Source organism: Littorina saxatilis, linkage group LG7 (genome assembly GCF_037325665.1).
Source record: "Littorina saxatilis isolate snail1 linkage group LG7, US_GU_Lsax_2.0, whole genome shotgun sequence".
Classification (NCBI taxonomy): Eukaryota; Metazoa; Mollusca; class Gastropoda; order Littorinimorpha; family Littorinidae; genus Littorina; species Littorina saxatilis.
Window position 1 is genome coordinate 3816991 of NC_090251.1, and position 27625 is coordinate 3844615.

At 42.3% G+C, this 27625-nt stretch overlaps 1 protein-coding gene across 1 annotated transcript in view; it reads left to right on the forward strand.

The window, feature by feature from the left end:
• LOC138970505 (uncharacterized) overlaps positions 1 to 27625 on the forward strand; it is a 57241-nt gene that overhangs the window by 15099 nt on the left and 14517 nt on the right. The window contains exons 10-12 of the mRNA XM_070342957.1: positions 8185 to 9716; positions 10122 to 10329; positions 10585 to 11049. Coding sequence (XP_070199058.1) covers positions 8185 to 9716; positions 10122 to 10329; positions 10585 to 11049 — 2205 coding nt within the window. The remainder of the gene's footprint in view (positions 1 to 8184; positions 9717 to 10121; positions 10330 to 10584; positions 11050 to 27625) is intronic.

Consider the following 27625-nt stretch of genomic DNA (forward strand, 5'->3'; position numbering starts at 1 on the left):
GTTTACGTATGCATGAAAATAAAAGCATGTACTCTGACCTTCAACGCATTCCTTCTTGTGAGATAATCCGCTGTTCGTATGTCGCCTCGGAGTTTCGATGGCTCGTCGTAATACTGCCCCTCCGGACTTTTATGAAGGGAAGACACTGCCAGGGGTCAAAACATTTGTTTCAGGGATGAAACGCCAACTTTTGTGCTGCAGAAAAATGGCGAAATCTGTGTCCAGAAAGTGCCCGACACTTTGAAATCTGCACGCTTGTGCTGCACACATCTCTTCCATTTCCACAAGAGACTCGGAGTTTTATGAGGGAAAGTGTGCTATGAAATGCCTGGGGACATTGACGAGCTGTTGCAGTTTGCGGCTGCTCTCCACCGAGGCATTCTTTTCGGGCATACAGTGGTGACTTTTCTGTGTGAAAATCAAGCTGGTACTAGTGGTAGAATCAACACAATAACTTGTGACGTCACAGTGCACCGACGTCACAGTGCACCGAAAACCACGTGACCACTACTTGACCCCAGGTGACTTGTCTTGGTTAGCCCCGCAACACTAAATCTTCAACTACAACAACAACAATTTTTTTTCAATTTTTAAAATATTTTTCCAGAGATGTTTGTAACATTTGGCATTCGATTTTCAAGTTTTTGGGCATATTTAAAAACCTTGGACTTTTCCTTTAATGTTTTGAAAGTAACTTGAAACTATAAAACCCTTCCAATCTTGTGCAAATCTTGACAAGCCTTTCAGTTGGAAACATGACTGGTAAAACACCAATAAAACATAAACACACTCTGACACCGTGATTTTATCAAAGTTGACTAGAAGTAGAACAACAAGAGGCGAAGCCTTCAAGGCTCACGTAAGAAATCGACAAACAGTAACACAAACTCAATCACTCCGTCAGACATACACACACACACACACACACAGAAAGAGCATAGGTGAAACTGTGCAAGAAAGCGAGACACTAGATCTAGATCTGTCTGTCTGCATGTAGCCTACTTACAGGGACACGACTGCCAACTAGTCTCGGCCCGCTCAAAATAATAATGACCGAGACTTTCAGTAATTCCTTCGCGTGACGTCTAACCCTCTTACGTCATAATGTGACGCCAATGTAATATGACGTCTTCAAATGTTAAAGTTTCTACCACAGACAAACACACACACATACATACGCACGCACGCACGCACGCACGCACAGACAGACAAAAGTTAGCATCGCATAGGCTACACTTACGTGAGCCAAAAATGAATATGGCAGAACACCAGTAAAACGAAAACAGACTGTCACTGATGTGTGTCCAAAATGTGAGTGTCCGGAGTGAGAGTGGTGTACCATGACTAGGAAACATGAGATTGAAGAACAGTAAACCCAAAACATGCTCAGCTGTCAGTCACACCATCACTGCATTGTTTCATTTTCCATAAAGATGTCATAAAATGCCCCCCCCCCCCCCCCCCCCCCCCCTGTTTTTGTGGTTAGTTTACTGTCCAGTTAACCAGTATTAAATTACATATCTTATCCCGACTCACATCTAGCATTAACCTCTGGTTTAAGTGCCGGGACGCTGAACTACGCTTCACCCCTTAAGGGGAAGTAACCCTAAAAAGAACAGCCTAGACACCGTAAACTGGGTCACAGGTCAAGGCCATACCGTCACGTGACTGAGCACGCGAGACCGCCGCCGCCATATTGGAATACTTCACTCTTTCCTCAGCGGTCCTAGCGCAAGGACGTTGTTCTCTCGAGCTACGCATTTTGGCTTTCAGCCTGCTGCCTGGTTGGCAGTTTATCTTCACCCCGGTTCTTCTTCACGGTCTCTGCTTCTACGGCTGTATTGGTGAGATCGTTCTTTGTTTTACTTGAATTTTTGCCTTGTGTCCGTCAACTTTGTTTTTGTTGTTCTACTCTCTGTGAGTTGTTTTCAACATGACGGACAAAGAGAAGATAAAGCCTAATACTCGACAGTTAGTTGCTGATTCTTCCCCTGCTAGCAGTCAGATAAAAATAAACCCAAAGGGACAACGGTTACTCTTGTAAAACCGGTGTCTAATTTTTCGCTTTCGGTTGATATTGTTGTACCAGCAAGCCCTACCATGCCTGTTCTAAAAGAATCTGTAACAGGAGTAGGGCTCGTTCGGCTAAGCCTAAGAAGAGTGATAAGCAAGATTTCTCTTCCCTTTTCTCTTCTTTCTCCTCGCATATGTATACCATGTTTTCTCAACAGCAGCAACTTGCCGCCGATCTACAGGCTACGCGAGATGAGTTGCGTTCGCTGCCCAAGGGCGTTGGCGATGTTTCTTCACTTTCCCGCATCCGGTTGCCTCCTTCGGCCACAGTCACGTCAGCGGACTTGCGGGCGGGAGAACTGGCGCACGCCAGCTTCGGAGAGATGGTCCCTCGGGACACTGTTGCTTCTGCACAGCAGGCACTCTCCTCAGGTACGTTGGGTTCGCCGGTAGCCAGGCTCTTTGGCGAAAGCGTTCCGCATAGACCGCAACTAGTAGCTCCCCCGCCTCATAGGTCAGGGAGTGAAAGTTCGACATACCTGGGGCAAACGACTCACACGAAGCGGAGCTCATGGGGTGTTGACGCGGGAATGCAATCGATGTTACATGGGTTCGCCGGTAGCCAGGCTCTTTGGCGAAAGCGTTCCGCATAGACCGCAACTAGTAGCTCCCCCGCCTCATAGGTCAGGGAGTGAAAGTTCGACATACCCGGGGCATACGACTCATACGAAGCGGAGCTCACGGGATGTTGACGCGGGAATGCAATCGATGTTACATTGATCTGGAGACCAAGGTGCACACGGGCTGTCTATGACTTCCCCCGTCGGTGTACTTGCGTCACCACTTCCGCCTGGGCAGGAAGTTTGGCTCCATGCAGGCTCTGCACCGAAGTTCTACTTCCGGTTTGCAGTCAGCCTCGCTTCCGGTTGATCATGTCCAAGACTCGGCGAGTCACGCGGACTTTTCGTCTCATACGGAAGTGGAGTCGGAGCTCGACGATCATCTCTCATTCTATGATGACGACGTTGAGTTCCAATTACCGTCAAAGCTGAAGCCAACCTTAGCTATTGCAGCACAGGTCGCTTACAATATGTTTCTGACGGCGTTGTTTCATAGGCTGGACTTGTCTTACCCCCACCATCAGCGGTGGGTGACTTCCGCCCAGCACCAATAGCAGCTGAAGGTTTTCAGTTCTCTGAGTCTTCTTTAGTTGCTTATGAGCTCTCTAATATTTTAGCAAGCTTTCCAGGCACGGCGAGCTCCGTGACTGTCGGCACGGTGCCTCTCCTCTCTGCTCATGGTCAGGCTCCAGTCGCTGCTAAGCCTTGGCTTGCCACTGTCCGACTTCCACAGGCTAGTGTATCTGCCCTTGCGCGCAGGTTTTCACTCAGCCGTCGGCCTCAGAACCTTATTGACACTTTTGCCCTACTGAGTGCAGCCCTTCCGGTCACGCCGTAGCTGTCCACTCTTAGGGAGGACGGTTACCGTCAAGACAGACCTTGTGTCTACACAGAAGGTTCTCTTATTGGTTTGGAAGAGACAGGCAGGTACCCTCTTGATCTTGCCTCTCTCTCTGAGACACTCCTTTGGACACTCTCTCGTTCTATTAGGTCTTCCCTGGATCCGTTGAGTTCCGGAATGACGCAAGTGTTAAAGACGTTTCGACCTTAGCTAAGGTCAACACTGAGCAGAGGTCTGTCCCGGCACGCCTTTTCTCCCACACCGTGTTTACACGAGGTCTCTCACTTCCGATTTCGCTTCGGCTGTTTCGGCGAGTGAAGGATCGTACGCATTAGCATCAGTTCGCACCACCACGTTGTTGCGGGTACTTCTGCACTGGAGTTGTTCGGCTACTTCTGGTTCGTCTTCCGGCGTTCCGTGTAATCGTAGCACTTTGTTCTTTCCTGTCCGCAACTTACGACGTCAACCCTTTGGGGTTCTAGGTCGTTGGGGGCAGTGATGCCTTGTATCTTACTTCCTGTTCAGCTTCGCCTGTCTCGGATGATAAGGTTTTGTACGTGATGGCGTCTTTTATACAGCTTGCGTCGGTCCCCGCGTCTGACCTTTGGTCTTTCATCGATGAACAGACTAGTTCTGGTTTTTCGGCCAAACTCAGGGTTACTCTCGATTTGGCAGCAAAATTAATTCCAGGTTTTTTTCTTGAAGACACTTCGTCTTTTGAATCTTTTGATTTCTGTTTTTGGCTTTGTTACGTAGTCATTTGCCTACAAGCAGACTGACCTACGGGCACTGCGGCTTTCAGCCGTTTCGTTCATGCCACTCCAGGCTTCGGCCTTTGTGTTTCCCGCACGTTCGGTTGCTGACGTTCAACCAGAATCGCGGCTTCCTCGTACTATCTCCATCTGCTCATGCATGGACTGGAGAGGATATCTTGTGGTCAGTTGGACTTATCGTTTTCTGTTTCGCTGAGCACACAGACCTCTTTTTATCACGAAACTTTTTTGGATTACTACGAGTCTGATCAGCATTCTACTTAGGTAGAAAGTGGATGACAGACTTTGTTTGAGTAGATAGACGGTCATTCACGACAGCTGTCGGCCTTTGAATGCACTCTTTTTTGGCCTCTTTAGGAGGTCGTTCGGACTTTCTTTTAACTTCTTCTGTTTTGGCAAGAAGATTTAAAGTCAGTTTTGTGGGCAACAGGACTGCCGGTTTTGGCACTCTTGTTTAACTTACTCGACGGTTATTGACAGTCCAGTTCATAGCCATGGTCTTTCTTTGGCTTTTTCTGTCACAACCCATGAGGGTTATATTATGAGTCCTTGTCTTTCTTAGACTTGGACTCTTAACGCAGGAAGCAGGACTGCGTCATACACTCGGTCTTGCTTGGGTAGACACGCAAAGCAGGTCATGCACCAGTAGTAGCCTACTTTTGGCTAATCGTTTGGATCAAGCTGGATTCACAGCTTGGTTCTTTGGAGGTGTTTGTCCCTTATAGTTTAGGAACTTCAGGGACACTTATGCTCTATCTTGAGGGTTTTTTCCTCGCCAATGAGGGCTTGATATCTTGTACTCAGGTATCACCCGTTTATCGGGAGGAGATCGGTCACGTCTTTCTTGAGCTGACGTCTATCTCCTAGGCCTGGGGGGCTTCACGCCTTCCCGAGGTCTCACATACTTTCTCATTATGTTTTGACGGTAGCCTACAGGGTTCGTCCTATTCAATTTTGAGCGGACAGCCTTACGTACTGATCGTTCCGTGTTCGGCACAACAGCAAGCGCCCACTTTGACGCTTGCTCCCTTCCTTGTCGATTAAATTTTCATAGCTACTTGCTAGTGAAAATTAAGTTGAGACTTTTGCCGCTTTTGCTTAAGCCGCATTGGTTTGTTGATGAGCAATCTCGGTTCATTTTTTGATGAGAGGTTGCAGTCTCGTCGGTCTACAAATTATTTCCTTTGTTTACGGTTTTAAGACGTTCTTTCGACTCTTCTTTGTAAAGAGTCTAGTTTGTCAGATGGTTTTTGTCTTGCATCTTTTCATTGAACAAGGGACAAGTGTTTGTCTCTGGTTCATTACGAACATTAGCGTCTACCTCATGGGACTATGGTGCTGTGGTTTACTCAAGCCATAATCCTTTAGTGCTTCATTCCTCGGAGGGTGTTTCACTTGTGGTCATTTGGAACTCTTTGTTCTATTCAGGCGGGAGACGCACAGGTTCGTTTTGTTTTACTCGCTCGCATCGGAAGACATGTCTTGTTGTCTTCCGAACTTTCACAGCTCTTTTGAGTTAGGACTGTCTTCCTGGTCTTGCTGATTGCAAGAGATTGTTCACTCTTTTCGTCAGCTACGATCAAGACAGGTCAGTGAGGTTGGCGCTCTTTTCGGCTTCTGGAAGACGTAACTCACGAATCTTAAGGTTTTTCACTCAGCTGTTTCACTCAGGTCTCAACAGACTTTATGTGAAAGGGTTATTTATCTAATTTGACCTTATCTGGTGGGTTTTTACTATCATTAGCAATCTATGGGTGGTTGCAAAAAAAAAAAAAGTTCACGAGGATGCTAAGATGTTCCACGAACTTTTGTTGTTGACGGAAGACGATGTTTCATTAGTCTGGAGAAACATCGTTCAGATCTAGACAAGACATTTCTCTTTTTACGCCCAGAGTGAAAAGGGCCCTGTCTTCAAGCCTTTTGTCTTTTCTTTATCAGTCCCAGCTTGGGATTTCTTCTTTTTTTGGAGTTCTTTTGAAGAGACATAGAATTTTTGAGACATGCAAGCCTTTCTTTTATAGGAAGGCTCGTATACTCTTTTTTGTCGGTGCTCACTTCTCCTTGATGGGGCAGTGATTTGCGTACTTTTTGGGTCTCACGCAAGATATTGAGTATTTTGGACATACTCATTCTTGAATGGCTCATTTTGGAGTGCCAGACCAGTTCTTTGGTTCTTTCGTTTTGGACGGATAGAATCGAATTTGTGCAAGGAAGCACTGGCTAGATGGGCTTTCACACTCATTAAACAAGCTTATGAGTGTGGCAGTCAATGGGGGGGAGGAGCGTTCTGTCCTTCCTCTGAGTTCGCCTAGAACTCATGGGGCCTGAGCTTGGGCTCTTTTATTCGGCGGTTCTGCGACCAGGCAAATCTCGATCGGCCTCACATAGGTGTTTTGGACGTTTTTTAGGACGTCTTTCTTTATTACTTTTGGCGGGTTTTCTAATACCCGCTGGGATGGTAGTGGTTGCTTACCAGTCATGGTTGAAGCAGGCCGGTTTCTTACTAGAAATAAGCGAGTTTCACTGAGAATCTGTTTACTCGTCAGGATGGGACCAACACCTTTCCGGCTTTGGTAGCCGCAGGGCAGGTTCTCTCCAACTTGTAGAGTGAGTTTCTTTCCCACCACCTACATTAGCAATCTGCTAGATGTGAGTCGGGATAAGATATGTAATTTAATCGAAAATTTTAAAAGTAAATTTTGATTTGATTAATATACTTACCCGACTCACATCGTTAATACCCTCCCGCCTACCCCGCTCTAATTTACCCTAAAAATGAATGTTTCGCTTCGTTTCGAGTGAAGTATTCCAATATGGCGGCGGCGGTCTCGCGTGCTCAGTCACGTGACGGTATGGCCTTGACCTGTGACCCAGTTTACGGTGTCTAGGCTGTTCTTTTTAGGGTTACTTCCCCTTAAGGGGTGAAGCGTAGTTCAGCGTCCCGGCACTTAAACCAGAGGTTAATGCTAGATGTGAGTCGGGTAAGTATATTAATCAAATCAAAATTTACTTTTAAAATTTTCGACTTATGATCAGAAGGCCAAGCAAGGATGTTGAACTTTTGTTTTAATTATGTACAATGGGTGTAGGGTGAGCCAATTTGCTTGAAAACCACGATTTGGCTGTTGCTTTTCATTCTCAGCAGATGTCCATACGCGGTGAATGTGACTGTCGTCTGCTAAGCTTGTGTCGTCTGCTTCCATCGACTCGACAACACTACCCCTATCACTCACACTCACACTGTCCACGTTCGCGGTGTTGCTGTTATTTTTTCAGAAGCACCTACCTTGGCGAAGGGTAGCACACCTTGGCCACTGATCAATTGATTTTTTTTCTTCATTGGTTGCGACATGATGTACGGCGAACGCAAACGCTGAGAGCGGTCCGCTGAGAGTGTGGTTTCCCTTGTCCAAGGGAAACCACTCTGGCAGCTATAGTTTTTGTCAATGGCTTCCGCTCAAAACACTGATGTTTTGTTCTTGGTATTCACGAAGAAAATAAACGCCAGTCAGTTGACTAAGTACATCGGCAGCAGTTTGATCAATCAAAGCCTGACCAATAAAAAAAACGGACAAACCTTGGCCGATTCAGACGAATACTCTTAGGACATTTGGCCGATAAGTACATGAAAGTTTCGGCCAAAGTAAAAAAAAATCGGCGATTCGCGGAAGGGCCAATCCAAACGACACCCCTGTTACTGAACTACAGATGTAGTACATTAAGTTGGTAGTGAGAGGAAATCTTCGATCACTTAATGACTCTCTCTATCTACTTTCAGCAGACAATATTTTGGTTAAAATGTGTTCATCTGTGTCTGTCCCTCTGTCTGCATGTTCATGCATTCGTCTGTCTGTCTATACATGTCTGCATCTCGATTTATGTCTGTCTGTTTTTTCCACGAGTGTACATCCACAGACATTGTATATTTGACTTTCAGTTCTAGACGGAGTGCTGCAGAAGCCACACAAGATTGATGGGGCTCAGCTGTCAGTGAAACGCTACATGGAGTGTCTGGGGCAGTCTGGGGGCAGTCAGGACCCCACCGCATTCACCGCACCCAAGCCTGTGGTGATGACCAACGTAGATCCTTACAAAGTCGCCTTTCTCCGTCAGTCCCAGGAAATTAAGGCCGGCTTTCTTCAGCAGCTCTCCAACAGCCATGCAGAGGTGAAGTTTGAGGGGGACAACTTAAGCATTGCGTGCAGCCTGAACCCGTCAGTCCCCAAGGCTCGCATCCTTGCTCGCACCTGGGCCACGGATGTCCAGCAGGTGGCGGGAGAGTTTCTGGGGATGATTGACGTCCTCAAGCGTCGTCTGGTGCAGCAGATTTGGCCTGAAGTGGAGACCGCTGTGAGGTCGGCAAACATTGCCAGCCCTAAAGGAGCCACGTTCTTTCCTGTGCCAGATGAGAGTGCCTTTGTTGTGGTGGGCATGAAGAGCATGGCGAAAGATCTCCTCGACAAGATCAACTTCGTGGCCACAAAGGTGGAGGATGAGATTGAACGCAAGAGTCAGGAGGTAACAGAAACCAACTCCAAGCTGGAGCCTTACAAACTTCGACTGCTGCTTGCCATGGGTTTCCAGATAGAAGCTGGCAAGCGTCATGAAGGTCTCAGAATTGACATCAACATAAGAAAGAACTGCATCGTCTTCCAAGGCATGCTGAAGGACGTAAAGGAATCCCAGGTTGAAATGTATGAAACCCTGCAAGCAGTCACGCATGAGAAGATTACTGAAATGTCAGACATACAGAAAAAGGTCCTAGACACCAAGGAGACGAAGCCCTTTATCGTTCAAAAATTCAAAGCTGACAAAATCGCTGCCGTCTGGGAAATAGGCCAAAAGGGAGAAGTGATGGTCCATGCTTTCAATGACAAAAATCTGGTTAAAGCGGTCCACATTATTAAGAAGTCTGTGCCAGAGCATGTGTGTCAGCTGAATCCAGAGTCAGCCCAGCTGCTGATCTCACAGGACTGGAAGAGCCTTGTCAACCACCAGACTTCTGCTCATCCAGGCTTGCTCCTGATTGCACCTTCCCACGACAACCAGCAGGTTTTTATTGCCTGCACAGACAACATCATGCATGGCGTGGTGGAGGATATCGAGATGTTTCTGCGGGAGAACACCATCTATTCCCAGGTCATGCGCTTCTCTCCAAGCAGGCAGGTCTTCATTCATTCACACTGGCAAGGCAAGCTTCAAAACATTGGGGAGAAGCTCAGAGCGTACAGAGTGCAGCTCTCCTTAAAAGAATGGATGGAACTGTATGTGAAGGGCACGGAGCAAGGCTTGCAAGAAGTCAGGAAAAACCTGGAACAACTGGGTGAGAAGATCATATGCCACGACCAGGTGTGTACTGACCAAGGCACCGTGACGTTATTGAATTCCAACTGTGAGAAAGACCTGAAGATGATTGGCCGTGGATCTCGCTGTGTGTTGGGACTGCAGCGAGAACCAGCAGATCTGCAGGTAAGATCTTTTAACAGAATTTTTGGTGTACAGCCCCTGTAATACTAACATATGTATTGTGCATGTTTAGTATTAGTAATACAAATGTGATGCATGTTTCTAACGCATAAAGTACATGTAAGTGTAAAATTATGTCACGTTTTTCTCTGAGAGATTTTTTGTTGTCAATTTTGTCACCCAATGAGGGAGGAAAATGGGTAAACAATATTTTTGTTAAAAACCAGCATACTGAATCTTTTTTTTTTAATTGTCCTTTACTATAATGATCAAAAATGGGGGGGGGGGGGGGGGGGGTTATAACTAGGTACAGAACCCTGTGCACAGAATTTGACGAAAAGTAGGGGGTCGGCATTTACTCGATACTGGGCGTATACAAGGTAGTTTACGGTACTGTCTGGTGTGCAGGTGGTCCAGTCGTCCCATCCTGTAGCAGCAAGTCCTGGGCAGATGGGTGACACACCAAACACTGCTGCCAGTGTGCAGCTACCCAGCGGCGTCTCCGTGTCTGTCATGCAAGGGGACATCACTCAGATGCCTGTGGATGCCATTGTCAACGCTGCCAACGCAAGGATGGATCATGTTGGGGGCCTGGCAAGAGACATAGTCGATAAAGGTAATTGTAAACTTATATGCAGCCAGATGATCACACTCACAGCAGAAACATCTTCACAGTCTCACCCACATGGAAGAAAAAGCAAGATAGAGAAATGAGGACTTGAACACTGACCTAGCTGTTTGGAGCTTGTGCACACATGCAGAAGCCAGCACACACTGTCATCCCATGCTAACATACAAGTATATTTATACTCCTGGTGCTATGCTTCTGACATAACCACAGTGCTTTTCAATATTCCATCCATTGAAACAGGCGGAGATACCATCCAGGCAGAGTGCTACAAAAACCTGAAGACAAGGGCTAACCAACTGAAAGAGGGCGACGTGCTGGTGTCTGGCTCTGGTCGCCTCCCTTGTAAAATAATCATCCATGCGGTTGGACCCATGTACAAAGGCGGCAGAGCTGGGGAAGAGGAGTGTCTGTACGAAACTGTCATGAAGTGCATGGAAACGATCAACATAGACGGGTACTCATCTATCGCCATTCCTGCCATCGGCACAGGAATTTGTGGCTACCCTGCCAGGGAGTCTACTCGGGTCATCGTGGAGGCGGTTAAAGCTTTCCTGGACTCCCACAGACGTTGCACCATCAAGAACGTGTATTTCTGTCACGTTGGGGGCGACATTGTGCAGCTGTTCACCACAGCTGTACAAACCACTTTCCCCTCTGCTCGCAGCACCTCCACAGCATACAAGCCAGCGGCCGTCCCAAGGAAAGGTTGGTTTTCGATGACATACAATTTGAAAAGATATGCTAAGGGAAGAGTGGGTTAGGGGGAGGGGGGGGTTGTTCTTTTGGCAGCACTGTGATGGCATCGCAAGCTTAGACTAAGGGCCTTTGAACTGTGGGAAGAGTGTGTGTGTGTGTGTGTCTGTATGTGTGTGTGTGTGTTCGTGCGCGTGTGTGCATGTGCGCGGGTGCCTGTGCGCGGGTGCGCGCGCGCGTGTGTGTCTGTGTGTGTGTGTTTAAAATAAAACACCGAATGAATGACACAACAACTTTTTTTCATAATAAAAACATTAATTTGTTAAATGTGGTCGTCTACATTTTTGCTTTTTTTCAATAATCTTATGGTTAGATTTTGATACAAAGTTAAGTCAGATGATGAAAGAACTATAGAGAAAAAAGTTATAGAAAAAAACATATATGTAAAAAAAAGTTGTGTATTTTTGGGTAGTGTCTCTGACACTTCCAATATTTTGTTTTCTGTTTGCTGAGAACATGTGCTTTGCCTAAAAATATCGACCAATCAAATTCATGTCACTTTGCTGACATGCAGTCACGCCGACACAGTTTGACACTGGAGATTGGAGCGCTGTCCACGATTGTTTTTTAAACGAACGGAATGCACGGTATTCGAGAGGAGTTTTGCCCTCGGCATTTCCCAAATAAGGATATCCTACTATGCTGGAATACTACAATGAATTTTCAAACGGATACCCTTGCTTCGTCCTTCTTGATCGAAGGGGGGTGTATTTTTGATATTTGTAGGGAATAGACTCAGCATTTTAATGGTCAAATGTGACCCTCCACCACGAAATGAGTCGCATGTCACCTCACGCGGTTCTGGGCTAGGCTTAATATAAGTCCGGGGAGTGTCTGGTAACAGTGTGAGGGTCACCTTAGTCACAGGCTTATAACTCAAACAGTTTTTGCTCTTTTCTAAAACGGTTTTCACCACTGGATAGAGCATAAAAAACTCTTTCGGAAAATGTAAAAATATGAAAATCATGCAAAGGTGACATGCGACTCATTCCGTGGTGGAGGGTCACAAATGTCTATTTATGTATAAAATTGTAGACAAGGACCTTTAAACAATCATTGCAGCATTTGTATAAGTATTTTACGACGTTATGATTTGTACGCAAGCATATATAATAATGAACAAGTCGCGTAAGGCGAAATTACTACATTTAGTCAAGCTGTGGAACTCACAGAATGAAACTGAACGCACTGCATTTTTTCACAATGACCGTAGTCCGCCGCTTGTGCAAAACGGAGTGAAACTGACGAGCCTGTTCAGCGCGGTAGTGGTTTCGCTGTGCTGCATAGCACGCTTTTCTGTACCTCTCTTCGTTTGAACTTTCTGAGCGTGTTTTTAATCCAAACATATCATATCTATATGTTTTTGGAATCAGGAACCGACAAGGAATAAGATGAAATTTAAAGGACCAAAGTCACCAAGCTGAAATGCAATACCGAAGTCTGGCCTTCGTCGAAGATTGCTTGGCCAAAATTTCAATCAATTTGATTGAAAAATGAGGGTGTGACAGTGCCGCCTCAACTTTTACAAAAAAAGCCGGATATGACGCCATCAAAGACATTTATCGAAAAAATGAAAAAAATATCCGGGGATATCATACCCAGGAACTCTCATGTCAAATTTCATAAAGATCTGTCCAGTAGTTTACTCTCAATCGCTCTACACACACACACGCACACACACACACACAGACACACATACACCACGACCCTCGTCTCGATTCCCCCTCTATGTTTAAAAAACATTTAGTCAGAACTTGACTAAATGTAAAACAAGTCGCGTAAGGCGAAAATACAATATTTAGTCAAGTAGCTGTCGAACTCACAGAATGAAACTGAACGCAATGCCATTTTTCAAGACCGTATACTCGTAGCATCGTCAGTCCACCGCTCATGGCAAAGGCAGTGACATTGACAAGAAGAGCGGGGTAGTAGTTGCGCTAAGAAGGATAGCACGCTTTTCTGTACCTCTCTTTGTTTTAACTTTCTGAGCGTGTTTTTAATCCAAACATATCATATCTATATGTTTTTTGGAATCAGGAACCGACAAGGAATAAGATGAAAGTGTTTTTAAATTGATTTCGACAATTTAATTTTGATAATAATTTTTATATATTTAATTTTCAGAGCTTGTTTTTAATCCGAATATAACATATTTATATGTTTTTGGAATCAGAATATGATGGAGAATAAGATAAAGGTAAATTTGGATCGTTTTATAAATTTTTATTTTTTTTGACAATTTTCAGATTTTTAATGACCAAAGTCATTAATTAATTTTTAAGCCACCAAGCTGAAATGCAATACCGAAGTCCGGGCTTCGTCGAAGATTACTTGACCAAAATTTCAACCAATTTGGTTGAAAAATGAGGGCGTGACAGTGCCGTCTCAACTTTCACGAAAAGCCGGATATGACGTCATCAAAGACATTTATCAAAAAAATGAAAAAAACGTTCGGGGATTTCATACCCAGGAACTCTCATGTCAAATTTCATAAAGATCGGTCCAGTAGTTTAGTCTGAATCGCTCTACACACACACACAGACACACACACACACACACGCACACACACACACACGCACACACACACGCACATACACCACGACCCTCGTTTCGATTCCCCCTCGATGTTAAAATATTTAGTCAAAACTTGACTAAATATAAAAAAGGTAATGTCTGAGATGGTTCCATGCTAACATGGTCACGTGTTGGGTCACCTGTGGACTCGCTGCATTTTAGTATGACATTAATGTACTTTAACAAAGTGTTTCAGTTGAGAGATGACTTTTTCAATATCCAAGTATCTCTTATTACCACTTTTAATCAGATGAGCGAGAGTGTGCAGGGGGTGGGAGGGTGATGAACCACTGTACATAAAGGGAAAGTTTGTGTGCGTGCCTGTGTGTGTTTTTAATCTGAGACAAATGTTGCCAATGTTTTTACAGAGTGACGTTAAATAAACGATTTTATCATCATCATTATCGAATCGTTCTGCTATCTTTTCATACCAATGTTCGAAGGCATAGTTCTTAACCTTACGCTGCATAAAAGAGAGGTGTTACATGTGTAACCAATCTCCCCAAACAAAACAAATACGGGCATGATGTTACATTTAGTTACACACTCTCGATGCTACACAGGAACGTGCTCATTTGAAAACTGCAGAGCAATCGTAACAATAGTGTTAGGGGAGGCTGCCATGTATTGTGAATGTCGCTTGAAATTATGTTCTTTGTGAATTTTGTGGTGTGTGTACACACACACGCACACACCAACACACTCATAGAAAGTGAACATTCTGCAAGGTGAATGTTCCTCAATGAGCCTAAGTGGATCACCAGCTTAACTTCCACCTCCCCCCCCCCCAAGCCACCCCCGCAAACCCCTATCCACCGATCCAACCAACAAAACCAACACACATAAAAAATAGTTTTGACTACATTTTTTTTCATTCCTCTAACAAGTAGCCGTAGCGATGTGTGTGTGTGTGTGTGTGTGTGTGTGTGTGTGTTTGATTGATCAACCCCTTATAACTCAACTATTTTCCCCTTCAAGAACATGGTTTTGCTTTTTAGCCGATCACAAACAGAGAAGAAAGCACCGTCCAAACTTCTCAAGTTAAGAATAAAACGAGTATTTTATTCATTCGTTCGGTCTGGACGTTCATCATCATCAACATCACCACCACCACTACCACCACCACCACCTCCAATATCATCATCATCATCATCATCATCATCATCATCATCATCATCATCATCATCATCACCAGCTACACAACTTACCTACACCCAGACGGCGCAGCTCGACAGCGATATCCTGACCACACTGTGCGCAGTCCAACGCACTGGGCGAAAAGTCGCGTTTTGGCACTTTAACTTGGCATATAACATCTAACAGCACGTTAATCAACTGAATTTTGTGGCATTATACCTATGCGATTCATGTCACATTAGAAAAACTGCCGTGACGCAATAAAATTTCTGAGATTTTAGTATTATGCTTAACACAGTAAAACATCGAGTTTTGGTGTCTGCGTTTTGGACGTTTTCGCTCGGATTACGGACGGCTATTCACATCGTGTTAAACAAGTTGTCGCAGTGAGCAAAACACCAGATAACGTCTGGAATTATGAGAAGTTATTGCAGTAACTTAAACTCGAAGTTAGCTGTTGGTTTTGATGTGTTTCACTGCGTTTTCACCTTGCTTTTGTTTCATAATGTTGTTGCTGTTGTTGTTACTGTTGGGAGCCGTACATCACACTTTTGTTCTCCGAAAAATACATTCTCGATTAATATCACGACGGAAACCCTCCTCTTTACTTCACACACACACACACACACACACAAACACACACTCGGGGCAAGGACGTAGCTCAGTTGGTAGCTCGCTGGCTTTGTAGCCAGTTGGTCGCTATCAGCGTGGGTCCCCACGTTCGGCAAGAGATTTATTTCTCGGAGTCAACTTTGTGCAGACTCTCTTCGGTGTCCGAACACCCCTGTGTGCACACATGCGCACGAAAAAGATCCCACGTTCACAGCAAAAGTCTCAGGGCTTGGAAAACACGAAGACACGCATGCATCATCTCTCGTCTCTGATTATCATGATCGTATTTCAATACTTTGACAAGACAAACCCAATGCTGGTGTGTTGAAGAAGACAGCCACAGCGGGCTTGTTCGAATCAAAGTATCACACTATATCAGTCTTCAGCGTATTACCGGAAAGTCCCCAAATACCGAACACTTAAGAAAATCTGCCATCATCTGAAAAACAACAGAAGACAGACCGTTTTTGAATGTGAATTTTAATAAAGTAATTGATCAGCAACATTCATACCACTTTTTGTGGAAAGAAATCAACATAAAAGAAAGTTATCTTAATTTCATTTTTTTTAGAATATGTTCGGAATTACAACACCTGTTCCCTAACTCCGTACACAGAGGTTCAAAATCCGAACAGCAAAAACCAATGTTACTTTGACTGACAAACATCGCAAAAGTACTCTCTTTGGCTTTCTGTTGTCCCAGCGCAATCCACATGTACCCATTCTGAGCACATCAAACACTGAATCATGTCCTCACAGGTGCATTCTCGGCACAAAAAACAGAACCAGCTAGCTTCCTGCTGATGACTGACGCTTGTTTTCTTGTTTCTAGCTTTCTGTTTCTCTGTGTTCTCTGTGTTTGGCTTTGATTTGCTTGTTTTCTTTGTTGGTTTTTGTTTTGCCTGCCACTCTTCAAGTTTACGTTTGTATGGACTTGACGTGATAAGTTCAGCTTCTGTTTTTCTGGATTTTCGTTTCGCCGCTAATTTCTGTTGTGAAACACTGGGATTTTGAAAAATAAGCGCCATGGAGACAGCTGACTCAAGGACGCAGTCATAGTGTCCTGCATTGTTCCCATGAGGTGAGTAAAGGAGAGTCACTGGTTGAGCCAAAGAGTCATCGTTGTATTTGAGAACGTTCCCAGACACTGCATTGATGATGTGGATGGGCTGCTGCAACACCTCACTTGTAGCAGAAATGTCCATGTCTCCCACTGAAGTAGTTGAATGAGCCATGTGAAGAATCCTTTCTTCTAGGGAGAAAAAAGCGAAAGATGATGGCATTTCAAAGTTTATTGCAGCTGACACTTCGCGGAAGCCTGCAATGTTGCTGAGCATGTGACAAGGCTCATAGAGAAAATAAGAGATACCCCCCAAAAAATGTATGTGCACTGCACTTTTTTTTCACATTTATAAACTGATGATCAGTGTGTATGTGTGTGTTTAGTTGTGTGTGTGTGTGTGTGTGTGTGTGTGTGTGTGTGTGTGTGTGTGTGTGTGTGTGTGTGTGTGTGTGTGTGTGTGTGTGTGTGTGTAATATAGGCGGGGATATAGCTCAGTTGGTAGTGCGCTGGATTTGTATTCAGTTGGCCACTGTCAGCGTGAGTTCGTCCCCACGTTTGGCGGAAATTTATTTCTTAGAGTCAACTTTGTGTGCAGACTCTCTTCGGTGGGGTGTGCACGTTAAAGATCCCACGATTGACAAAAGGGTCTTTCCTGGCATAATTGCTGAGGCATAGTTAATAATTGTCTACCTATACCCGTGTGACTTCAAATAATAGGCCGTGAAAGGTAAATATGCGCCGAAATGGCTGCAATCTACTGGCCGTATAAAATTCCTTCTCATTGCAGAGCGCCTCAGTAGAACTGTACCCACGGAATATGCGCGATATAAGCCTCCTATTGATTGATTGATTGATTGATTGATTGATTGTGTGTGTGTGTGTGTGTGTGTGTGTGTATACATGTGAGAGAGACTATTAGGGTTTAACGTCCTCTCAGACCAAAATGGTTCCAGAAATATTGTTCCTCTTGAACAGAACTGACCCTTAGCCTACGTACTTCCATACGGTTTGTTTTTATCAAAAAGAGAGACAAACTCATACACATACTTGCTCGCATGCGTGGTGTCGTTTACGTTTGGTTTTTGGGAGAACAAATGAATTGTTCCATGTATTAGTGCACTCTCGCTCCGTCCATATGGACTGTTAACAATGTAATCAAAAGGAGTTGATTACATTTGTAAGTGCATCAATATGATTATATGACGGTGTTGCTGCTATTTCTGAATTTAAGGATCAACGGATTCCTGACATTGTAATTCTCTTTGAATTTAGTAGCAATTTATTTAATTCTAATAATTATTCTTCATCAATTGTCAGTGAACTGTGATGAGTTCCACTGAATTGATGTGTTGACTAAGAGGTGTTTATCTTCCCCTTGTGTATGTGGTGGTATATAGATTTGGAAATAGAGTGTCTGACAATATTGAGTTGCTGACATTATTCAGTTTGATTATTACGAATTCGGAATTGTTAGTACAACATTTATAATTACTGTTACATGTATTATACACCTGTATTCTCTTTTTCAAATTGCAAGCTATTTTTCAACAGGCTTGCATAGTCTGTGTAAAAGTAGTCACTTTTCATTACTTGCTTTTCGTCATTATTAAAAAAAAAACTAAAAAAAAAACCTGTGGAATTATAAACATTACCATGACTTTAACTAAAACATCTTGGCCGAATAACGAAGGGCTTCGCATAGAACACCTGAATATTAATCATTTACATAACAAAATGACTGATGTTTCAAATGTACTTTTTAATTCTGAAAAAAGTTTTCATATGTTTGGTTTTTCTGAATCCAGACTATCAGATAATGTGTTAGACTCTGACATCATTGTTCCAGGATATACTCTTATTCGTAATGATCCTGTTAAGACGAATGAAACAGGCATTACTGTTTACATAAGTGAATCAGTTACATATAAACGACTACCTCATCTTGAGGTTCATGGAGTTGAATCAATATGGGTTGAAGTTAAATTAAAAAGATCTCCGCCCTTACTGTTAGGATTTATATATAGAAACCCTTCTGAAAGAGTAAATTGGGCAGATAACTTTACTATTATGATGGATTCTGCAACACTGGATTCAAAAGAAATCTTGCTCTTAGGAGATTTTAATATTGATTAACTTAAGCCACATAAAAATTGGAATGATAAAATTAATAGCTTTGATTTGCAACAAATGGTTCAGTTACCCACTAGGGTCATGGCTGTTTCTAAAACTCTTACTGATCATATTTACGTGTCAGAAAAACAAAATATTATTGAAACATGCGTTCCTATTTTATCCTGCACAGTGATCAGTATCCAGTGTGTCTTACCTGTTCAAGGAAAGGTATTAAAATCCCTAAAGCTGGACATAAAACTGTAACTTATCGTCGTTTCTCGCGTTTTAATAAAAATGCTTTTCTCTCTGATTTAATTCACAGTCCTCTCTCTGAAGTCTATAGCTTTCAGAATCCTGATAAAGCTTTGGAGCATTGCATACCTGTCAAGTACTTTTGGCCTCTAACCATAGTAAATGGCATAAGAAACCATAGTTGGGGATCAAAAACCATAGTTAATGCGTGGATCAGGATGTGGTTAAACGCACAAATTCAACTTCTCACGCATACACACTAAACCAATCAGATTGTTTTTCGCAAACTAAAAGTAAAACACATAAATTCCTTTCTACACAAACTGCTCTTTATTTACCACTACATGTAATACATTTACACTGCACTCTTGTTCGTTCATTTTTTTTGTCACTTGTCACGTGTGTTCTTTGTTGTATTCATCTGTGCAAATCTTTGATTTGTCAATCATGCTGCCAGTCACCTTAAAATCATGGCAGCATGCATCAGAGTTAATTTTGACCTGTAAGAAGGCAGTCAGTGTGTCAGCTCCCAGACTGTGATCCAGCACTTGAAGGTGTTGCAGGGTTTCACTGCCAAATGGAAATTTATTCAACATTTTCCTCACACAGGCCACGTAGAACTGGCGCACATTATGCCAGAACTTCTGTTGTGTGGCTGGTGCAAGCTCCTCCTCAGAAATAAATGAACGGCAGTCCATGCCAGCAAAAAACAAAAAAAAATTTTTTTTTTTTTAAATGCTAAAAATGCTTTTCTGTTATATGATTCTGTCCTTTCGGTTAGGTGATGTCCTGTAATGTACAGCATATACATGTAAAAAAAAGAAAAATGTACAAAAAGAGAATAAAAAAAAACCAAAAAAAACAAACGCACCATCCAACAAACCCACCTACCAACCAACAAACAAACAAACAAACACTCTTCCTCCCGCCCCACTCCCTGAGGTTGAGCCCCCCCCCCCCCCCCCCCCCCGAGATGAGGAAGAAAAGATTGTCTGGCCAACTTCAAACACAGAATATTCTACCGTGGCGGAATATGGGCTGGATCGACACATGGTCTGATTTAAACAAAACAATCCTGGAGTGTCGTTGCTGCTGGGATATCGCAGTAACCGCCAACAACAACAATATCAGTTCAGAAGAAAAATCCCTACCTCTATTTAGCCAAACGGCAAGTATCCGAATCGTGGTCCAAGTTTAATACCTTGAAAGTGTGATCGCGCCCATGGCGGATCTGCCATTTTTCTAGACAAACAACAGAAATATATGTGACACTTGCAAAAAAAAAAAAAAAAAAAAAAAAATGCGTATGGTTTGAGGTACAGTCGAGACCGGATGTAAGAAAGTCGTCGGGACCCACTTTTTGTCTTTCATACATCCGGTCTTTACTAAATCCGGTTAACCGGATGTATGAAAATATTGTGGATTGACTTTCATACATCCGGCCACGCGTCTGTTACTTGATAAAAGTAGGGGTTTTTTCATATCATTTTTGTATTTATTTGTTTTTTTATGTTTAAATGTTTTGATACATATCCTTGTTAGAAGAAACGGGTTGTGAATAACAAGTGGAAAAGTATATGTACTTACATACACTGACACAGTCAGGACAACCGATAGAAAGAGCAACTGTTTGTGTAAGGAACTGTTCTGCTTTGCATAAGGCCGTGCACTCTCCGACCCCCCCCCCCCCCCCCCCCGTCCCTCTGTGTGTGTGTGCGCGCGTACGTGCGTGCGCTCGCGCGCACGTGTGTGTGTGTGTGTGTGTTTGTGTGTGGCTCAACTGTCTTGTGTGTGTTCCCTCCACAACCCTTTTGCGCTTTTGACAATGTTTTTGGTCGTGGAAGCTTTGTAATGACCGTTGGCGTAGCAAATAACATTTTCTGATCTCTATCTCTCTCTCTCTCTCTCTCTCTCTCTCTCTCTCTCTCTCTCTCTCTCTCTCTCTCTCTCTCTCTCTCTCTCCAAAAACGCTCACATTTATAACACACACACACACACACACACGCGCGCGCACTGAATACAAAAAAGTGAGTTAAACTTAAAACCAGTTTAATGGATTAAAACAACAACAACATAAAAAAAACCTGAGTCACACCCACGACCAATGCCTCTGGTTCTAATTGTAAAAAAAAATGCCTTCCTGGGCTATTATGGCTCTTCAGTCATGACAAATTTATAACAGGCTAAAATGACTGAATAGACAAACAAAACAGATTATTAATGGAGTTAAACATAAAATCAGTTTAATGGATAAAATCAACAACAACAACAAGAACATGAAAACAGCAAGAACATAAAAACAACATAAAATACAACAAAATAAAATACAACAACATAAAATACAACAACATACAACAAAACAAAAACAAACAAAACAAGTCGCGTAAGGCGAAAATACAATATTTAGTCAAGTAGCTGTCGAACTCACAGAATGAAACTGAACGCAATGCCATTTTACTCGTAGCATCGTCAGGCCACCGCTCATGGCAAAGGCAGTGAAATTGACAAGAAGAGCGGGGTAGTAGTTGCGCTAAGAAGGATAGCACGCTTTTCTGTACCTCTCTTCGTTTTAACTTTCTGAGCGTGTTTTTAATCCAAACATATCATATCTATATGTTTTTGGAATCAGGAACCGACAAGGAATAAGATGAAAGTGTTTTTAAATTGATTTGGACAATTTAATTTTGATAATAATATTTATATATTTAATTTTCAGAGCTTGTTTTTAATCCAAATATAACATATTTATATGTTTTTGGAATCAGCAAATGATGGAGAATAAGATAAACGTAAATTTGGATCGTTTTATAAATTTTTATTTTTTTTTACAATTTTCAGATTTTTAATGACCAAAGTCATTAATTAATTTTTAAGCCACCAAGCTGAAATGCAATACCGAACCCCGGGCTTCGTCGAAGATTACTTGACCAAAATTTCAACCAATTTGGTTGAAAAATGAGGGCGTGACAGTGCCGCCTCAACTTTCACGAAAAGCCGGATATGACGTCATCAAAGACATTTATCCAAAAAAAGAAAAAAACGTTCGGGGATTTCATACCCAGGAACTCTCATGTCAAATTTCATAAAGATCGGTCCAGTAGTTTAGTCTGAATCGCTCTACACACACACACACACACACGCACGCACGCACATACACCACGACCCTCGTTTCGATTCCCCCTCGATGTTAAAATATTTAGTCAAAACTTGACTAAATATAACAAGTCGCGTAAGGCGAAAATACAATATTTAGTCAAGTAGCTGTCGAACTCACAGAATGAAACTGAACGCAACGCAACGCAGCAAGACCGTATATACTCGTAGCATCGTCACTCCACCGCCCGTGGCAAAGGCAGTGCACGTGGAATTGACAAGAAGAGCGGGGTATTCGTTGCGCTAAGAAGGATAGCACGCTTTTCTGTACCTCTCTTCGTTTTAACTTTCTGAGCGTGTTTTTAATCCAAACATATCATATCTATATATTTTTGGAATCAGGAACCGACAAGGAATAAGATGAAAGTGTTTTTGAATTGATTTCGAAAAAAAATTTTGATAATAATTTTTATATATTTAATTTTCAGAGCTTGTTTTTAATCCGAATATAACATATTTATATGTTTTTGGAGTCAGCAAATGATGGAGAATAAGATAAACGTAAATTTGGATCGTTTTATAAATTTTTATTTTTTTTTTACAATTTTCAGATTTTTAATGACCAAAGTCATTAATTAATTTTTAAGCCACCAAGCTGAAATGCAATACCGAACTCCGGGCTTCGTCGAAGATTACTTGACCAAAATTTGAACCAATTTGGTTGAAAAATGAGGGCGTGACAGTGCCGCCTCAACTTTCACGAAAAGCCGGATATGACGTCATCAAAGACATTTATCAAAAAAATGAAAAAAACGTTCGGGGATTTCATACCCAGGAACTCTCATGTCAAATTTCATAAAGATCGGTCCAGTAGTTTAGTCTGAATCGCTCTACACACACACACACACACACACGCACGCACACACATACGCACATACACCACGACCCTCGTTTCGATTCCCCCTCGATGTTAAAATATTTAGTCAAAACTTGACTAAATATAAAAACATAAAAAGATAACAACTGATTCACATCCATGACCAATGTCTCTGGTTATAAATCTAACAAAAATGCCTTCTGGGCTTTTATGGGTCTTCGTGACGAATTTGTAACAGGTTAAAAAAAATGATTGAATGGAGAAACAAATTAAACAGAACAACTCGTTGACAGCTATAGAATCTGGATAAAAATCAGTTGGTGGGGAAGTTTTCAGGGCATCCTCATTTAGACTACCTTTGTGGACACCACCCGCTCAAAATGGCCACAGAGATTTCGGAGGTAAATGTTCTCCTCGGATCTGTCTACCCCATTTATCGGGAAAAGGGGTGAAGGGAAATTACTCTTACCACACTTTGGTGACTTGGGTCTACTTTCATTTTCTTACAACCGGTCTTGCAACAACGCATTTGTGCTGCTCGGGACCAGAGATTTGCTTTCATACAACCGGACTTTTATACATCCGATTTTCATACAACCGGAAAATTCTAAGTAATAACAAAGAGTAGCTTCTGCCGGGACCCTGCCTACCCCTTTCATACATCCAGACTTTCATACATCCGGTGTTTTATACATCCGGTCTATACTGTATACGACGTAGGACCCAAAAAACACCGAAGAACCGTAAGAATTACGCAGAATGCGTAGGACTTGACAGGTATGGCATTGGTATAATATTTTTATGTCTATTTATGATAAACATGCACCATTAATTACGCACAGAGTTAGACATATTGAGAAACCAAAGTGGCTTGATCAAGAAACAGAAGATGCTGCAAACCACAGGGATTATTTGAAAGCAAAGGGTGATTTTGAAGGATATAAACGGCAAAGAAATAATGTAAGTTCCCTAAAAAGAACTAAAAAGAAAAACTATTTCACTGAACTAGTGTCATCTAAACAAGATTCAAAATCAATTTGGAAAGCCATTAATTTATTAACAAACAAGCGTTCTAATTCACACCCTACTGCCATGAAAAATATTTCCGCTGATAAACTTAATTTACATTTTTCTACAGTGGGGCAAAAAGTTATTCCTATTGATAGAACACAAGAAAATGATTTAAATACCTTAATAGATCATTGCAAATCCAAGAGAATAGAGGCAGAAATGCCGCTACAACACATGACTGTGTCTGAAGTTTACTTTGCACTTGTTCATCTTAAACAAACAGGAACCCGGGGTGTAGATAGAATAGACAGTAAAATATTGAAAATAGCTGCTCCTGTAATCACAGACACCTTGACATACATTTACAACTTATGCATTACCACCTCTTATTTTCCAACAGCATTTAAGCAAGCTAAGGTAATCCCTCTGTTTAAATCGGGTGATCCTTCTGATCCCTCTAATTACAGGCCCATTTCATTCCTGTCACCACTTTCAAAACCCTTGGAAAACACATATATATATTAACCTTTGCCGGATGCCGCTTTTGACTACACACTCCCGACGATGCGGGTTTGTCTGAACCCATACATTTGAAAGAGGGTTTTTACCGTTTATTCCTCTAACGACGATGCGGGTTTGTCTGAACCCATACATTTGAAAGAGGGTTTTTACCGTTTATTTCTCTAACGACGGGGTGGGTTCAGGGAAACCCACAGCGCTACTTCAGTGGTTGCATCGAGTTTCTCCCTTCACCGACCTCTTGCAGGGGAGGGAGAGGGGGAGGGAGAGAAGGAGGGAGAGACTGAGAGAGACTGAGAGACTAAGAAAGAGAGAGAGAGAGACTAAGAAAGAGAGAGAGAGACTAAGAAAGAGAGAGAGAGAGAGACTAAGAAAGAGAGAGAGAGAGACTAAGAAATAGAGAGAGAGAGACTAAGAAAGAGAGAGAGAGTCTAAGAAAGAGAGTGAGAGACTAAAAGAGAGAGAGAGAGACTAAGAAAGAGAGAGAGGGAGACTAAGAAAGAGAGAGAGAGAGAGACTAAGAAAGAGAGAGAGACTAAGAAAGAGAGAGAGAGAGACTAAGAAAGAGAGAGAGACTAAGAAAGAGAGAGAGAGACTAAGAAAGAGAGAGAGACTAAGAAAGACAGAGAGAGAGAGACTAAGAAAGAGAGAGAGAGATACTAAGAAAGAGAGAGAGAGACTAAGAAAGATAGAGAGAGAGACAAATAAAGAGAGAGAGAGAGACAAATAAAGAGAGAGAGAGAGACTAAGAAAGAGAGAGAGAGAGACTAAGAAAAAGAGAGAGAGAGACTAAGAAAGAGAGAGAGAGAGACTAAGAAAAAGAGAGAGAGAGACTAAGAAAGAGAGAGAGAGAGACTAAGAAAGAGAGAGAGGGAGACTAAGAAAGAGAGAGAGACTAAGAAAGAGAGAGAGAGAGACAAAGAAAGAGAGAGAGAGAGACTAAGAAAGAGAGAGAGAGAGACAAAGAAAGAGAGAGAGAGAGACAAAGAAAGAGAGAGAGAGAGACTAAGAAAGAGAGAGAGAGAGAGACTAAGAAAGAGAGAGAGAGAGAGACTAAGAAAGAGAGAGAGAGAGAGAGAGAGACTAAGAAAGAGAGAGAGAGAGAGAGAGAGACTAAGAAAGAGAGAGAGAGACTAAAAAAGAGAGAGCGAGACTAAGAAAGAGAGAGAGAGACTAAGAGAGAAAGAGAGACTAAGAAAGAGAGAGAGACTAAGAAAGAGAGAGAGAGACTAAAAGAGAGAGAGAGAGAGACTAAGAGAGAGAAAGAGAGACTAAGAAAGAGAGAGAGCCTAAGAGAGAGAGAGAGAGACTAAGAAAGGGAGAGAGAGACTAAGAGAGAGAGAGAGAGAGAGACTAAGAAAGAGAGAGAGACTAAGAAAGAGAGAGAGAGAGAGACTAAGAAAGAGAGAGAGAGACTAAGAAAGAGAGAGAGAGACTAAGAAAGAGAGAGAGAGAGAGACTAAAAAAGAGAGAGAGAGACTAAGAAAGAGAGAGAGAGAGACTAAGAAAGAGAGAGAGAAAGAGAGACTAAGAAAGAGAGAGAGACTAAGAGAGAGAGAGAGACTAAGAAAGAGAGAGAGAGAGACTAAGAGAGAGAGAGAGAGAGACTAAGAAAGAGAGAGAGAGACTAAGAAAGAGAGAGAGAGAGACTAAGAAAGAGAGAGAGACTAAGAAAGAGAGAGAGCGAGAGACTAAGAAAGAGAGAGAGAGACTAAGAGAGAGAGAGACTAAGAAAGAGAGAGAGAGAGACTAAGAAAGAGAGAGAGAGAGAGACTAAGAAAGAGAGACAGAGAGAGAGACTAAGAGAGAGAGACAGAGAGAGAGACTAAGAGAGAGAGACAGAGAGAGAGAGACAGAGAGAGACAGACAGAGAGAGAGACAGACAGAGAGAGAGACAGACAGAGACAGACAGTCAGATAGACGGATAGACAGACAGACAGACAGACAGAGCAACTGACAACAGACATACAGACAGAGAGACAGACAGTCTCTTGGTGACAAACAAGCAGACAGACACTGTTCCGCCGCTTTGGTAATTATGGGTGTAGCAGAACCCGCGCCGTCGGCAGAGGGATAGTTACAATCACTACTACTCTTTAAAAGTATGGGTATGTGTGAACCCGCGCCATCGGTAGTGTTTATGTAAATTATCATAATCAATTAATTCTGATGTTTTGTCATGTACACACTAAAAATTTGCAGACAGAGAGCAAATTAGGTGTGTGAGAGATACTTAAAATTTCAAAACGATACCTTTAATGGTTCCAGAGTTACAATGATTTTAGTGTGTCTCTGGGTACAGGTGAACCCAGGAAGCACGGCAAAGGTTAAACATGCCCTAGCACATTTTGATAAAAACAATTTATTCCATCCAAAACAATCTGGTTTTCGCAAAAAGCACTCATGTCATACAGCTCTTATAAATCTAATTGATCAATGGCTAACCAACATGAATTCCAACACATTTTCTGCAGCACTGTTTGTGGATTTTGCAAAGGCGTTCGATATTATTGATCATTCTCTTCTCATCAGGAAATTGTCAATATATGGCATGCAATGCACCACCATTAATATTCTTAAATCTTTTCTTTTAAATAGAAAACAAATTACATTTACTAATGCATCATATTCAAATGAAAGTACTTTGAAATATGGGGTCCCACAGGGGTCTGTTTTAGGCCCATTATTGTTCTCCATTTATGTCAATGATTTACCACTTTGCATACGTAATAACTGTGAGTTGTTTGCAGATGACACTACTATTCATTCTAGTCACCATTCCATAAATTATTTATCAAAAACTCTACAAGAAAGCATTGATGCACTCCTGAATTGGTCAGAGTTAAACCATATGTCTCTTAACCATACAAACACAAAATTTATACTCATAACCACAAGACAGAAACGACAAAATCTATTATCGAGCATTCCACCTCTTTATATTAAAAATCAAGTATTGGAAGAAGTGTCTCACCATAAAGTCCTTAGTGTAAAGATTGATAATCATTTATCATGGCATGATCACATTGATTACATCTGTGAGATTGCTTCCCAAAAAATATATCAGTTATCAAAATTAAAACACTTCTTGAATCTCCACTCGCGAAATATTTTTTTTTTTTAAATCACATCTTGTCAAATATTGATTATGCATCCACTGTATGGGATTGTGCAAGTGCTAATGTTTTGAAACCTTTAGCCAGTCTTCACAGAAGAGCAGTTAAACTTATTATGCTAAAAAATCACACTCCTTCAGAATCTGATTATAAAAATTTGCA